Source organism: Microcaecilia unicolor, chromosome 3 (assembly GCF_901765095.1).
Source record: "Microcaecilia unicolor chromosome 3, aMicUni1.1, whole genome shotgun sequence".
NCBI lineage: Eukaryota > Metazoa > Chordata > Amphibia > Gymnophiona > Siphonopidae > Microcaecilia > Microcaecilia unicolor.
The window spans coordinates 30,556,132-30,570,383 of record NC_044033.1 but is presented as its reverse complement, the minus strand read 5'-3'; the positions used below and the strand labels follow the sequence as shown (position 1 = coordinate 30,570,383).

The following is a 14,252-nucleotide window of genomic DNA, read 5'->3' as shown; positions in this document are numbered from 1 at the left end:
GATCTGGTAGCTCCATTTTATGGCGGTAGATATTTTGGAAAACCATACTTTCTACTATGTATAATTTTTATAGTACTATTAAATGTACTGTAGTTGACTTTTATTTACATATTAGTGGTCCAGGTTTCTGGATCTGGACTGAGCTCGTATTTCTTAGTTTTTGTTTTTTTTGTAGTTTTTCTAGTGGGTGTTTTAGACCTGCTGCTTTGCCAATGGTTGCAAAATGATTGTCTTCTTACAAAGGTTGGGTAGCAGGACATTAGCCCCTATGTTGTAAAGATCTCCAGGGCTTCCGAGAGGGGGGAGGCAAAATTCCCCAAGCCCAGCCTCCAAGGGGGGGGGGGGGGCAGCGCCAGCAAGCTTCTTCCTGCTTTCTGCTTCCAGGTCTGTGGTTAGTGCAGTGGACTTTGATCCTGGGGAACTGGGTTTGATTCCCACTGCAGGTCCTTATCTTTCCCCCTAAACCAACCTCTCCTCCTCCCCCATTCTCTATTTCTGTGGATAACACTCTCATCCTTTCCTGTCTCATCAGCTCGTAACCTTGGGGGTCATCTTCGACTCCTCCCTCTCCTTCTCTGCACAGACTGCTAAAACCTGTCGTTTCTTTCTCTATAATATCACCAAAATTCACCCTTTCCTTTCTGAGCACACTACCAGAACCCTCATGCACACTCTTATCACCTCTCGCTTATACTATTGCAACTTGCTTCTTACAGGTCTTCCACTTAGCCACCTCTCTCCTCTTCAATCTGTTCAAAATTCTGCTGCACGACTAATATTCCGCCAGTGTCGTTATGCTCATATTAGTCCTCTCCTCAAGTCACTTCACTGGCTTCCTATCCGTTTTCGCATACAGTTCAAACTCCTCTTATAAGTGCATTCACTCTGCAGCTTCTCAGTACCTCTCCGCTCTCATCTCTCCCTACATTCCTCCCAGGGAACTCTGTTCACTGGGTAAATCTCTCATCTGCACCCTTCTCCTCAACTGCTAACTCCAGCCTCCGTTCCTTTTATCTTGCTGCACCATATGCCTGGAATAGACTTCCTCAGTCAGTACGTCAAGCTCCATCTCTGGCCGCCTTCAAATCTAAGCTAAAAGCCCACGTTTTTGATGCTGCTTTTAACTCCTAACCCTTATTCACTTGTTCAGAACCCTTATTTTGTCATCCTCACTTTAATATTCCCTTATCTCTTGTCTGTCCTGTTTGTCTGTCCTAATTAGATTGTAAGCTTTGTCGAGCAGGGACTGTCTCTTCATGTTCAAGTGTACAGCGCTGCATACGTCTAGTAGCGCTATAGAAATGATTAGTACTAGTAGTAGTGGATTACCTTTAACACGTTATTTTATTGTTAACCTCAATTATTAGTAATCGGGTCTCATTGCATATAATTTATTTATTTATGTATTTGATTTATATTCCGCCTAAAAAAACCTAAGCGGAGTACAATTAAGCATGTAACATAAAAAATACATAGGTCAAAACAAACATCAAAACAACACATGTCAAATAAATAAAAGACTTGTGCTAAAATAGCCGAGTTAGCGATAAAATAACAGGTCTTAACAATAGCCCATGTTGATAACCTCAACTCTTAGTGTGAAAGAGTTTCAGCCTCTGGTAACCAGAGCTGACATTGTGATGTCATAATGCCTCATTCTAACAATGCTTAAGAGCCAACCTCATCAGTGATATCACAATGGCTTGATTATCCTACACTTGGCTCACTTTTATTATATATGGCAGCGATTTTGATTTCTAGAGACTTTTTCTTTAATTAAGGGGGAAATTTTCATTGTGGACTGCTGTTAAGAAATGTTATTTTACTGTTAACCCAAGTTGTTAGTAAAATTGCATAAAATGGAACCTGTGCTAAAATAGCAGAGTTAGTGATAAAATAATGTCTCAGTAGGTGCCCACGTTGATAACCTCACCCCTTGTGCAAATTGCTTATTTGGGAGTTCACCAGCTTATATTGACATGGTTTGAAAGATCTGTTTTCTGTCAAGGTGTCATCTCAGGAGGAGATTTTGTGTTCAGCCTGATTGGGACCTTGGGAGAGAGGAGAAAGCAGAGAAGACTAGGGGTGGGATAGGTAGGTGGGGTGTGGTGGTGAGAAAAAAAGAGATTGAGAGAGTTGGAGGAGAAAAGGTAGAGAATGAAGACAGTAGAAGGAGGGAGCAGGGAATAGGTGAGAGAGGGAAATAGAGGAAAATGATGGTTAGGGCTGACAGTGAAGGAGAATGAGGGGTTTGTTGGAGTGGGAAAGGAGGAGAGGGGAGGAGTGGCTTAGTGGTTAGAGTGGTGGACTTTGGTCCTGGGGAACTGGGTTCGATTCCCACTTCAGGCACAGGCAGCTCCTTGTGGCTCTGGGCAAGTCACTTAACCCTCCATTGCCCCAGGTACAAATAAGTACCTAAGCCGCATTGAGCCTGCCATGAGTGGGAAAGCGTGGGGTACAAATAAAAAAAAATAATAATAATAATAAAGGTTTGTGGGATGTGGGAACTGCTTGGTAGTGAGATAAGAGGTGTGCACTCGCCAGGAAAGAAATGAAATGCACCCGACATGTACTTCTGCTCTCCAGAAAAATCCCTCAAATTGTTGGAGGTGTTGGGGAGTTGGGAATACAGTGAAGTGAGTGCATTTCATCCCTGACAGATAAGTCCTGGAGGAATTTTTCAAGCCTTGTATGAGTATATTTTAACAGTTTGTGCCCTTGAATGCTAAAAATTTGGAGTTTAAATTAATGCATTATACACATGGTACAAACAGGTATTTTGTTTTCTTTTACAGGTTTTGTCAGAGAGAACAAATGTCGAACTTTGGGTCTGTTCAAATCTAATTCAGCTCTTTCAAGACGACAATACAATTCCATTTATTGCCCGATATCGTAAGGAACTCATCAATAATTTGGATGCTGATGCTTTGCGAGAGGTGCATCATACTTTAGAGGAACTACGGTGAGAAATTTCATCAGTCTCCTACAGACTGCATTTCTTTGTGTGACTGTGTTATGGACTGGCTGGTCTTTTTGCCATTTTTCTTTGTGGATTTTTGCTTGGGGACATCTACTAGCTGTTTGCTTGTAGCTGCAGTAATGATTGATGATATTTTACTTTGCACTAACCTTTGATAGTTTTTTTATTTTCCCTCTTGGTATGAGCTTCTCAAATACAGCATGAGTTTTATTTGTAATTTTTTTTCCCATTTGTGTGTAATTAATCTGTTGATTGATTGTGGGCTCCTAATTCAGGGTTGTATGAATATATCATCGTCCTTTATTCAAGTATAGCTGTGTTAGGGTTTTATAATGGTGAGCAATGATACAACAAAGATAGTTTAAAAATGTGAAAATATTATTGTTAAACTGATAAATCTGAAGTACTTCATAATCAGAATACAATATGGAGAAATAACTTCTCCAATGGAAATGTTTACAGTAATTTGAAGTAATAAAAGGTGAATATTACTGTTTGTGGTATGTATCATGGGATCTTGCACAATACACAGAAGGGTAGAGTTTTGTTTTTTTTAAGGGTGTCAAAGTTCACATTACCACAAGGCTGTATAAAACGAGAGTGGGCCCGGAGTCCAGGTAAGACAGAGCCACACAGCAGTTCCAGGTAAAGGAAAAGAGAATTTATTAAAGCTATTAGGTCAGGGGTCCTGTTCCATTCACATGTAGGAGAAAAAGGCAACATAAAATTAGTCCATAAATGTAACAATGTCACGTAGGCATAACCCGATACCATGGTACAACAAAGAACTGAAAAAACTAAAAACACAAACTAGGAAACTCGAACGAACGTGGAAAAAAATAAAAGATGTATACACACTCAACGCACGGAAACAAACTAAAACAAAATACAAATTTGCAATAAGACAAACCAAAAGATCATACTACAAAACCAAAATAGAACCAGACTACAAAGACACGAAGAAACTATATCAGCTCGTGAACAAATTACTAGACACCATCTGCAGACAAACTTGCTAAATACTTCAAGGAAAAAATTGTAAACCTACGCAACACCTTACCTCAGAACAACACCGAAATTGATAAATTCATCGACTGTCTGGACCCAATCCCCGGTGAATACCCAGTGGACCGAATCTGGACAAACTTTGGTCTCCTCAACACTAAAACAGTCACCCAGCGATCAACAAATGCGCCAAGACTCACTGTAAAATTGGACACCTGCCCCAGCTACCTAATAAAATCCGCTCCGCTATGCTTCATAACAGACCTCCCATCTCACCTAAACTACATTCTTTAACATGAACACTTCCCTAAGGAAAATGGCTACATCCTACTCACCCCAATACCAAAAGATACAAAGAAAAAAGCAAATGAAATCACCAACTACCGCCCAGTAGCATCTATCCCACTGGTAGTCAAACTGATGGAAAGCATGGTAACCAAACAGCTTACCGACTACATAAACAGATTCTCAATATTACACGAATCACAATCAGGATTTTGCTCCAACCACAGCACTGAAACAGTACTAATCACTCTCCTAACCAAATTCGAACAAGAAATTGCAACCGGCAAAAACATACTTCTCCTACAATTCGACATGTCTAGTGCGTTCGACATGGTTAACCACAAAATACTACTAAACATCCTAGAATACTTCGGAATCGGTGGAAATGTACTAAGTTGGATCAAGGGTTTCCTCACCACCAGAACATATCAAGTGAAATCAAATTCGAACATATCATCACCATGGAAAACCGACTGTGGAGTACCCCAAGGATCACCACTATCACCGATCCTTTTCAACCTAATGATGACCCCACTAGCCAAATCCTTATCCAACCAAGGCCTTAACCTTTACAGTTACGCGGACGATGTCACGATATACACCCCTTACAAACATGATCTAACAGAAATCACCAATGAAATCAAACTCAGCTTGAACATCATAAACTCACGGGCGAATTCATTTCAACTAAAACTCAACGCAGAAAAAACACACGGTCTCATCCTCTCATCCCAATACAACATGAACAAACCCACTAACATAAACACCCCAGACTACACCCTTCCTATTTCAGACAGCCTGAAAATTCTCGGAGTCAACCGAAACCTCACGCTAGAAAGCCAAGTGAAATCTATAACACAGAAAATGTTCCACTCAATGTGGAAACTCAAACGAGTAAAACCTTTCTTCCCAAAGGAAATATTTCGCAACTTGGTACAATCAATGGTACTAAGCCACCTAGACTACTGTAATGGAATCTATGTGGGATGCAAAGAAATAATCATAAAGAAACTCCAAACTGCTCAAAACACCGCAGCCAGGCTTATATTTGGAAAAACGAGATTTGAAAGCGCCAAACCCCTACGAGAAAAACTGCACTGGCTCCCAATCAAAGAATTAATTGTGTTCAAAATCTGCACTGTGGTTCATAAAATTATCTACGGCGAAGCCCCGGGATACATGATTAACCTCATAGACCTACCAACCAGAAACACAACAAGATCAACACGCTCATACCTAAACCTTCACCACCCAAGCTGCAAAGGACTCAAATACAAATCAACCTATGCATCCAGCTTCTCCTCTATAAGCACGCAACTGTGGAACTCATTACCAAATGCAGTGAAAACAACGTATGGCCTACCAAACTTCCGGAAATCACTAAAAACTAACTTGTTCAAAAAGGCATACCCTAACGATCCAACTTAAATGCCTGAATCCTGCAACACAACGAAACTAATACTCGAAATGGACATAACTTAACTCTTCCTCCTTTTGATTCCCTAATGTGTCTGCTACACATGAACTTTACTATACCATAATATCACTCTGTATCTGTCATACCAGAATGGCGATCGCCTCACGGTACTATGTAAGCCACATTGAGCCTGCAAATAGGTGGGAAAATGTGGGATACAAATGCAACAAATAAGAACTTAAGAACAGCCATATTGGGTCAGATCAATGGTCCATCAGCCCAGTATTCTGCTTCCAGCAGTGGCTAATCCAGGTCACAAGTACCTGGCAGAAACACAATTAGTAGCACCATTCCACGCTACCAATCCCAGGGCAAGCAGTTGCTTCTCCCATACCCATCTCAATAACAGGCTATGGACTTTTCCTTCAGTAACTTGTCCAAACCTTTTTTTTTAAACCAGATACACTACATGCTGTTACTACATCCTCCGGCAACAAGTTCCAGAGCTTAACTATTCTTTCAGTGAAAATATATTCCCTTCTGTTTGTTTTAAAAGTATTCCCATGCAGTTTCATTGAACATCCCCCGGTCTTTATACTTTTTGAATGAGAGAAATACTGACCCGTTCCACTCCACTCGGGATTTTGTAGACTTCAAACATATCCTCCCTCAGCTGTCTCTTTTCCAAGCTGAAGAGCCCTAACCTCTTTAGCTTTTCCTCATATGGGAGCAATTCCATGCCGTGTTATCATTTTGGTCTCTCTTCTTTGAACCTTTTCTAATTCCACTATATCTTTTTTGAGATATGGCTACCAGAGTTGAACACAATACTGAAGGTGAGGTCACACCATGGAGCGATACAGAGGCATTATAATATTTTGGTCTTATTTTGCATCTGTCCTAATAATTCCTAGTATCCTGTTTGCTTTTTTGGCCAGTATCACACACTGGGCAGAACATTTCAGCGTATTGTCTACAATGACACCTAGGTCTTTTTCTTGAATGCTGACTCCTAAAGTAGACCCTACCATTAGGTAACTATGATTCGGATTATTCTTTCCAATGTGCATCACTTTGCATTTGTCCACATTAAATTTCATTTGCCATTTGGATGCCCAGTCTTCCAATTTCCTAAGGTCTTTCCTGCAGTTTTTCACAGTCCATATGTGTTTTAACAACCTTGAATACTTTTGTATCATCTGCAAATTTAATCACCTCACTCATTATTCCAATTTCCAGATCATTTATAAATATGTTTGCATAGCACCAGTCCCAGTATAGATCCCTGTGGCACTCTATTATTTACCCTCCTACTTTGAGGTAAATGGCCATTTAACCCTACCTTCTGTTTTCTGTCCAATAAACAGAACATTGCCTCCTAACCCATGACTCTTTAATTTTCTCAGGAGTTTCTCATGAGGAACTTTTGTCAAAAGCTTTCTGAAAATGTAGATACACTACATCAACTGGCTTACCTTTATCGACATGTTTATTCACACCTTCAAAAAAAATGAAGCAAATCGATGAGACAGGAGTTCCCTTGTCTGAAACCATGCTGACTGTCCCATTAAACCATGTTTGTTTATGTGTTCCGTAATTTTATTCTTTATAATAGTTTCCACTATTTTACCTGACTCTGAAGTCAGGCTTACTGGTCAGTAATTTCTGGATCAACCTGGAACCGTTTTTTAAAAATTAGCGTCACATTGGCCACTCTCCAATTTTCAGGTACTACAGACGACTTTAACGACAGGTTACAGATTGCTAACAGCGGATCAGAAATTTCATGTTTGAATTCTTTTAGTACCATTGGATGCATACCATCCAGTCCAGGCGATTTACTACTCTTTAATTTGTTGATTTGGCTTAGTACATCTTTCAGGTTCACAGTTCCTCCACATTATCACCCTTGAAAACCATTTCTGGTGCAGGTACATCTCTTACATCTTCTTCCATAAAGACTAAAACAAATAATTAATTCATTTTCTTCACTATGGCCTTGTTCTCCCTTAGTGCGCCTTTAGCTCCTTCATGATCTAATGATCCCATGGATTCCAGCGCTATAAGACGTACGAAGCGCTGTACACTAAACATGTATGAGACATAATCTAATCAAGACAGACAAGACAAATAAGGAATTAGGGACTTATTTATGGTGGGAATGATTAAAACAGACATGGGTACTGAACAAGTGAATAGGAGTTAGGAGTTAAAAGCAGCCTCCAAAAGGTGAACTTTTAGCGGAGATTTGAATATGGTCAGAGATGGAGCTTGATGAACTTACTCAGGAAGTCTATTCCAAGCATTTGGTGCAGCAAGACAAAAGGAAAAGAGCCTTAGTAAATTGGTTTCTGTAAGAACTATTGATGATCTGGGAGGGGATTCCACCCTCTTTTTTTATCCCCCCCCCCCCAACTTAACTGGGGACAGTGTTGGAAGGGTGGGGAAGGAGAAACAAGAGCAGTCTCCATTGCTAAGTTTTGGGGCTGGCTCCTAGATTTAGAGAAAATTTGACCAGGCCTTACTTAAGCATAGGGCTTTATGGTACCAGTTCTACCAGCACTGATCTGGGATTCCACCCCCTTCCTTACACCCCCCCCCCCCGCCCCCCCAACTTCACTGGGCACAGCATTGGAAGGGTGGGGAAGGAGAAGCAAGATCAGTCTCTGGCACTAAGTTTTTGGTCAGGCTCCTAGATTTTGGAAACTTTTGACCAGGCTTGACTTAAGCATAGGGCTTTATGGTACCAGTTCTACTACCACGTTGCTCAGAAATTTTCTAAAGCCTCCATTTTGCATGCTCGTATTGTCAACTTTGACTTGGAACATTGGTGGTGTTTCATCAGCATTGGAAGGGAGATACTGTTAGTTACCACTCCACTTTCTTGGTAGTATTGGAAGGGAGAAGCTATTAGCTACCACTCTGCTATCTCTGCAGCATTGGATGGGAGAAACTATTAGCTACCATTCCAGTATTTCAGCAGCACTGGAAGGGAGAAGCTATTAGCTACCACTCAACGATCTTGGTGGCATTGGAAGGGAGATGCTATTACCACTCCACTATCTAGTTCTTGGTAGCTGCAGCTGTCACTACAAGGTCAACCATAAACTCACAGCAGTTGGAATTTACCACCAGGGAGAAATAGAGATGATAAAGTCCTTGCAGCCAAAAATATAGATGCAAAAATTCACGGGAGAGGAATGGGCATCGTTATTTAGAAGGAGTCAATGATCATTAGATTGTCGGTTTTCATTCGTATAGATACTTGTGTAGTACTAGTAGTAAATCTTCAATCCATTTTTTCCAGTGCTGTTGCAAAGAAAGCTCACACCATATCACAGAAGCTAAATAAGGAAGGAAAATTATCTCCATCTTTACATACAGCCCTGTTGAACTGTAGGACTTTGGAGGAGATAGATCATGTAGTAAGTATTTATACATACAGTTTCAAACATAGTTTTGTCTTACTAATGTAAGTAGTAAATGTATTTCATGGTACTTTCTTTATTTTAGTATGCTCCTTTTAAAACTGGAAGCAAAGGCACCAAAGCTCAAAGAGCCAGGCAGCTGGGACTTGAGTCTGCAGCATTTGCTCTCCTTGAAAACCCAGTAGAACTCAATCTGTTGTCTTACGTGAAACCTAATGTTGAAGGTGAGTGCAAAATCTTAGCACAGAGAACATTGTGTAATTTGTTCATAAGAGTAGCACCAAACCATAGTACACTGAAAATAAACCCCTTGTACCAAAGGATTCTCAGATGCTTGGAAAATGTTATTGATCCAAATCTTCTTTATGCAACGTTCTTTTCAGGCTGTCGGGGCAATTCTATAAATTGGCACGTCAGTTTAGGTGCCCCATAGCCATGCGCCTAGCTCCATTTCTATAACTGCATCTTGGTGCTAAGATTTTGAAATATAATGCTACCATATGTCTGCATTGGCGTGCCCGTGTTTAGGCGTGCCCTCTTATGCCATGGCAATGGCAGGTGTAAGCTGGCACACCCTAATGTGCCAAGTGAAGTGGGCGGTTTATAATATCCTAGAAATCGTTAGTTTAACCGGGAGACCTGCCCATGTGTAGGCCCCTCTTGCAGTTAGGCGTTACCTGCACCTGGTGCACATATTTGCCTGTCAACTAATGATGCCTTTGATACACCTAAGTGTGCCTACTTCTAGGCACCGGCCTGTAGAATTTCCCATTTGTATTTTTGTGAGAGTAAGGCACGTGAAGGGCAGCCTTGCACTCGTAAAGGTACAGAATATTAGTACTACATGTGTAAGTGTACACTTAACCCACAAACGTTCCAGCAGGGCACCTAAACGCTAGTCTGTAAAGACACATATGATTTACATAGTGTGTTAATGGGTGTATGGATAGGCAGGGAGGGCTCCTAATTATGCATGTAACTAACAGAAAACTGTAAGTAACCATAACCCTGACATTTTTACATGCCCACAGCTATGCCAAGTCTGTTGCTGGTGTAACTGCAGATATATAGATATATGCCAAGATGCAGATATAGAATAGGCTTCCACTGTGCATCTTTGGGGCGCTATATATGGCAATATTTGTTGGAGACAGAATAATTATGACATGAAGCCATGGAAAACTGCATTACTTTGTTCTTGTTAATCGTAGCTAACCATGTTTAAAAACCGAAACAAAAGGGGCCATTCTAACCATTTGCCAAGCCGGTTTTGTTTTGGTTACGCTCGGTCTTCTATGGTTATCAGGTCAGGAAGAGGAGACCTATGCTAGGGAGGGTTAACAGAGAAAGAGACACGGAAGGAAGCAACACAGGGATGGAGGCTTAGGGAGGTCGTAGTGGGGTTTTGGTTTTCTCTGATATATAATATGTCAAGCAGTCCACAAATCACGAAAAAAGAGCAGTGAATGTACAGAATAAAAATTGGAATTTATTACATTTCAAATTTCAAAGACCCAACATGTTTCGGTTAACCGCCTTCTTCAAGGTGTTATCTTAACTCCATGGTGTGTTAAATCTTCCATATAAACAAAAGTATTAAAGGAAACACACCAGCATCTCTATCTTGCACCACAGATGTTGGTGCTTGGCCGAGACATGTTGGATCTTTGACGTTTGAAATTTAATACATTCTAATTTGCGTTCTGGACTGTATTGTTTGTGGACTAACTGCTCTTTTATGGTGATTTGTTCTTTCTGCAGTAGGACACCTCTGTTTGCATCTGGTTGATATTTCTAAGCGTAACAAAAACACAGTTGTGCGGTTAGTTCTATAGGCAGATAAATATGAGTCGCCTCGTTTGTCTATTTTCCCTACATTAGTATTACAGATTGTAAGGTAGCAGAAAAAGACCTATCCAGTCTGTCCAGTAGTTCTATCAATGCTGCGAGTATGTATATGTATATATATCTAATATAATAAAACGCACCGTGAACGTTCTAATGAGGACAACGTTCTGAAGCCATCTGACGTCACTCCCTGAGTCCCTGGTTCGTGGGGTTCGTGGGGTTCGTGGAGTTCGTGGCGTTCGTGGTGTGAAGCCATCCAGCCGTCTCTGCCCCGCCCTCGCGCCTAAACAAACAAATACGGAAGCGAAGCGTCAGGGAAGGAGGCGGCGCTCCCGACGTCTAGCCTTCCCTTCGCTGTGTTCCGCCTTCAAAACAAGGCGGAACACAGCGAAGGGAAAGCTAGACGTCGGGAGCGCCGCCTCCTTCCCTGACGCTTCGCTGCACGAACCGCCACGGAGGTAAAGTTAAAAAGAATAAAAAAAAAAAAAGGGATGCATGGATGCGAAGGGGGGGGGGGGGGGGGAGAAGAGGGTGGGCCAGGCTGGGACATGGGAGAGAGAGTAGCATGGATGCGAGGGGGGGGGTCATGGAAGGGCGAGAGGGGACTTGCTGGAAAAGGATGAATGGAGGCGGCAGGGGACAGAGGAGCATGGATGGGTATGGATTAGGAGGGCAGGGCACAGGGAGAGAGGGGAATTACTGGAAATGGATGAATGGAGGGGGCAGGGGACAGAGGAGCATGGATGGGCATGGATTGGGAGGGCAGGACTCAGGGAGAGAGGGAAATTGCTGGATAGGGAAAAATGGAGGGGCCAGGTGACAGATGAGCATGGATGGGCATGGATTGGAAGGGCAGGACTCAGGGAGAGGGGAATTGCTGGATAGGGATGAATGGAGGGGACAGATGGGCATGGATGGATATGGATTGCAGAGCAGGCCTCAGGCAGAGAGGGGAAATGCTGGATAGGGAAAAATGGAGGGGCCAGGTGACAGAGGAGCATGGATGGGCATGGATTGGAAGGGCAGGACTCAGGGAGAGGGGAATTGCTGTATAGGGATGAATGGAGGGGACAGATGGGCATGGATGGATATGGATTGCAGAGCAGGCCTCAGGCAGAGAGGGGAAATGCTGGATAGGGAAAAATGGAGGGGCCAGGTGACAGATGAGCATGGATGGGCATGGATTGGAAGGGCAGGACTCAGGGAGAGGGGAATTGCTGGATAGGGATGAATGGAGGGGACAGATGGGCATGGATGGATATGGATTGCAGAGCAGGCCTCAGGCAGAGAGGGAAAATGCTGGATAGGGAAAAATGGAGGGGCCAGGTGACAGATGAGCATGGATGGGCATGGATTGGAAGGGCAGGACTCAGGGAGAGGGGAATTGCTGGATAGGGATGAATGGAGGGGACAGATGGGCATGGATGGATATGGATTGCAGAGCAGGCCTCAGGCAGAGAGGGGAAATGCTGGATAGGGAAAAATGGAGGGGCCAGGTGACAGAGGAGCATGGATGGGCATGGATTGGAATGGCAGGACTCAGGGAGAGGGGAATTGCTGCATAGGGTTGAATGGCGGGGACAGATGGGCATGGATGGATATGGATTGCAGGGCAGGCCTCAGGCAGAGAGGGGAAATACTGGATAGGGATGAATGGAGGGGGCAGGTGACAGACAAACATGGATGGCCATGGATTGGGAGGGCAGGGCTCAGGGACAGAGGGGAATTGCTGGAAAAGGATGAATGGAGGGGGCAGGGGACAGATGGCCATGGATTGGGAGGGCACGGCTCACACTGTCTCTCTCATATACAATGTCTTTCTGACTCTCACTCTCACACACTCTGTCTCACACAGTATCACATTCACTCTCTATGTGCCACACAGTCACTCACACACTCGCTTGGTGTCATACACTCACTCTCACAGAGAATCTGTGTCTCACACACACTCTGTCTCTTGCCCACACACACACACTCTCTCTCACACTGTGTCTCACATACACACTTGCACACACTCTCATTCTCACACACACTCTCTCACAAACACACTCACACCCAGAGTCACTCTCTCTCTCACACACTCACACTTTCACTCTGACTCTCAAACACTCACTCTCACATACACTCTCCCAAACATACACACTCCAAGGAAAACCTTGCTAGCGCCCGTTTCATTTGTGTCAGAAACGGGCCTTTTTTACTAGTATATATATATATATATATATATATTTTTTTTTTTTTGTTTTGTTACATTTGTACCCCGCACTTTCCCAATCATGGCAGGCTCAATGTAGCTTACATATTATATACAGGTACTTATTTGTACCTGGGGCAATGGAGGGTTAAGTGACTTGCCCAGAGTCACAAGGAGCTGCCTGTGCCTGCAGTGGGAATCGAACTCAGTTCCCTAGGACCAAAGTCCACCACCCTAACCACTAGGCCACTCCTCCACTGTTGCTGCTATTTGAGATTCTACATGGAATGTTGCTATTCCAACATTCCATGTAGAAGTCGGCCCTTGCAGATCACCAATGTGGCCACGCAGACTTCTGCTTCTGTGAGTCAGGCGTCCTGCACGTACGCGTCAGACTCACAGAAACAGAAGCCTGCGCAGCCTTCTACATGGAATGTTGCTAGTGGAATAGCAACATTCCATGTAGAATCTCAATAGTAGCAACATTCCATGTAGAATCTCCAATAGTATCTATTTTATTTTTGTTACATTTGTACCCCGCGCTTTCCCACTCATGGCAGGCTCAATGCGGCTTACATGGGGCAATGGAGGGTTAAGTGACCTGCCCAGAGTCACAAGGAGCTGCCTGTGCCTGAAGTGGAAATTGAACTCAGTTCCTCAGTTCCCCAGGACCAGAGTCCACCACCCTAACCACTAGGCCACTCCTCCACTCAGACTGCTGAAACCTTTCTATGGTAGGATGTCACTCCTTATCCAAGTTAGCTTTTGTTTTCTTCCTCAATGGTTGTCTACCATTTTGGGTATATGAGCGAGTGTACATGTTTTACCATCAAGTCTGGAAGAATCTGAATAGTTTCCAAAAGTAGAGACTTTAGCTTTATTTTTTTCCCATTTTTAACTTTTACAAACAGCCAGTAAAACTATTGCTTCACTGATCATATCACCTTCATCTCTTTCCTTTAAACTACCCCCTATCCGCCACCTCTCTCATATCATCTTCATGTATTCAAACAGGACCATCCATTCCTTTTCAAATTTTTCATACTTAGTAAGGCGGATTGCTGTTTACTTCTCCATTTTTTAAAACCACATCTA

At 42.8% G+C, this 14,252-nt stretch overlaps 1 protein-coding gene across 3 annotated transcripts in view; it reads left to right on the top strand.

Moving 5' to 3' along the window:
- SRBD1 (S1 RNA binding domain 1) overlaps positions 1-14,252 on the top strand; it is a 283,827-nt gene that overhangs the window by 36,601 nt on the left and 232,974 nt on the right. For all 3 annotated transcript variants that reach the window (XM_030195807.1, XM_030195808.1, XM_030195806.1), the window contains 3 exons: positions 2,796-2,962; positions 8,995-9,112; positions 9,201-9,339. In XM_030195807.1, the coding sequence (XP_030051667.1) occupies positions 2,796-2,962; positions 8,995-9,112; positions 9,201-9,339 (424 nt within the window). The remainder of the gene's footprint in view (positions 1-2,795; positions 2,963-8,994; positions 9,113-9,200; positions 9,340-14,252) is intronic.